Source organism: Vombatus ursinus, unplaced genomic scaffold (assembly GCF_900497805.2).
Source record: "Vombatus ursinus unplaced genomic scaffold, bare-nosed wombat genome assembly UNPS02014198.1, whole genome shotgun sequence".
Classification (NCBI taxonomy): domain Eukaryota; kingdom Metazoa; phylum Chordata; class Mammalia; order Diprotodontia; family Vombatidae; genus Vombatus; species Vombatus ursinus.
In genome coordinates, this window is record NW_020953976.1 from 827,913 (window position 1) to 830,112 (window position 2,200).

Genomic DNA, 2,200 nt, shown 5'->3' on the forward strand with positions numbered 1-2,200 from the left:
CATCAGAGAATCCACACTGGAGAGAAACCTTATGAATGTAATCAATGTGGAAGGGCTTTCAGATGCAGATCTCATCTTACTTCACATCAGAGAATCCACACTGGAGAGAAACCTTATGAATGTAATCAGTGTGGAAAGGCTTTCAGATGCAAATCTCATCTTACTTTACATCAGAGAATCCACACTGGACAGAAGCCTCATGAGTGTCATGAATGTGGTAAAGCTTTTATTGAACACTCCTCCCTTATTATACATCAGAGAATCCACACTGGAGAGAAACCTTATGAATGTATTCAATGTGAAAAGACTTTCAGAAGCAGTTCTAGTCTTACTAAACATCAGAGAATCCACACTGGAGAAAAACCTTATGAATGTATTCAATGTGAAAAGACTTTCAGAAGCAGTTCTAGTCTTACTAAACATCAGAGAATCCACACTGGAGAAAAACCTTATGAATGTGATCAATGTGGAAAGACTTTCACGTGGAGATCCAGTTTTGTTCATCATCAGAGAATCCACATTGGAGAGAAACCTTATGAATGTAACCAATGTGGAAAGGCTTTCAGATCCCGCTCCAATTTGTGCAACCATCAGAGAATTCACACTGGACAAAAACCTTAGAAATGTAATCAGTGTGGAAAGTGTTTTAGACAGAGCTCTGGTCTTGCTGATCATAAGGCAATCCACACTGGAGAGAAACCTTATTACTGTAAACAATGTGGAAAGGCTTACAGACGCAGGTCTAATTTTGCCGTACATCAGAGAATCCACATTGAAGAGAAGCCTCATGAATGTCACGAATGTGGTAAAGCTTTTATTGTATGCTCATACCTTATTGTTCATCAGAAAATCCACACTGGAGAGAAACCTTATGATTGTAATCAGTGTGAAAAAGGTTTCATATGCAAGTCTAGTCTTGCTGTGCATTAGAGAATCCACATTGGAGAGAAACCTTCTGAATGTAATGAATGTGGAAAGGCTTTCAGGCGCAGATTCGATGTTTCTCGACATTGAAGTATCAACACTGGAAGGAAATCTTGTGAATGTAACCAATGTGTAAAGACTTTCAGATGCCCTTCCAATTTTGCTGTACATCAGAGAATTCACACTGGAGAAAAACCTTATAAATGTAATCAATGTGGAAAGTGTTTCAGATAGAGCTCTGGTCTTGCTGATCATAAGACAATCCACACTGGAGAGAAACCTTATTACTGTGAACAGTGTGGAAAGGCTTTTAGGTCCTGCTCCAGCCTTGTTGACCATGAGAGAATCCACCCTGGAGAAAAGCCCTATGAATGTAATCAATGTGGAATGGCTTTCGGATGGAGCTCCAAGCTGGGTAAACATCAGAGAATCCACACTGGAGAGAAAGGGTATGACTGTAATCTATGTGGAAAGACTTATTTTTTTATTTTTTTTTTCAGCCAAAAACAAGGTTTATTAGAACATCCATCATATTGGGCAGACTCTTAAGGAGTCTGAACATGGGTAAGCAGTGGCTAGATTATAAGAATCTGAGCATCTTAATGGAGACAAGATGGACCTTATATACAGAAAGACTGTGGGAGGGATCTAGGAGTGGCCAAGTAGTTTGGGGTGACTGGAGAAGGGGTCTAAGGAGATCTGGATGGGAGTGGCCAGTAAGCTGGGGTGAACAGAACTCCTGGGACCTGGACCTCCTGGTGCCTAGCTAAAATTAAGTGTGGGAAATGGCCAGGGGCCATAGGGAGGTAAGACAATGGAGGGGAGATTGGGTGTAGCCACAATGAAAGGCCAGTTGATGGGGTTATAGCCTCAGGGGAATGCCAGAAGTCCAGGGTTTTTCCTTTCTGGGACCCAGATTCCAACCCCATCATTCCCCCCTCAAACAAATAGGAACCCAAATTCCTTTGGGGTAAGGGGTGAAGGTCTCGGCTTCTGAAACTGCTTCCTGCTGGCAAGGGGCATACAGCTGTCCCTGCCTCAAGGGGATCCCAAAGAGGAGGTTGACTGGAACCAAGCACAGGCTACATCCGGGGAATGGTGGGGGACATTGGCTGGTACTCGCTATTTGCTACCAGGTGTAGGTGAATGGCCCATAGTCTGGAAGACACAAATCTGACAGAAAAGACTGCAGGGCCCAGATATAAAGCAGGGACTAGATTTAGGGCCCAACTTTGAGAGGATAGAACCATCCTTATGCTCTGTTTGGATTCAGATA

The 2,200-nt window shown here is 43.0% G+C and overlaps 1 protein-coding gene across 1 annotated transcript in view; it reads left to right on the forward strand.

Annotated features, from left to right (window-relative positions):
- Positions 1–1,142, forward strand: part of LOC114041871 (zinc finger protein 470-like) — a 21,076-nt gene extending 19,934 nt beyond the window's left edge. The window contains exon 4 of the mRNA XM_027860529.1: positions 1–1,142. This exon is cut by the window's left edge and continues 851 nt beyond it. Coding sequence (XP_027716330.1) covers positions 1–621 — 621 coding nt within the window. The 3' untranslated portion in view covers positions 622–1,142.
- The last annotated feature ends 1,058 nt before the right edge of the window (positions 1,143–2,200 follow it).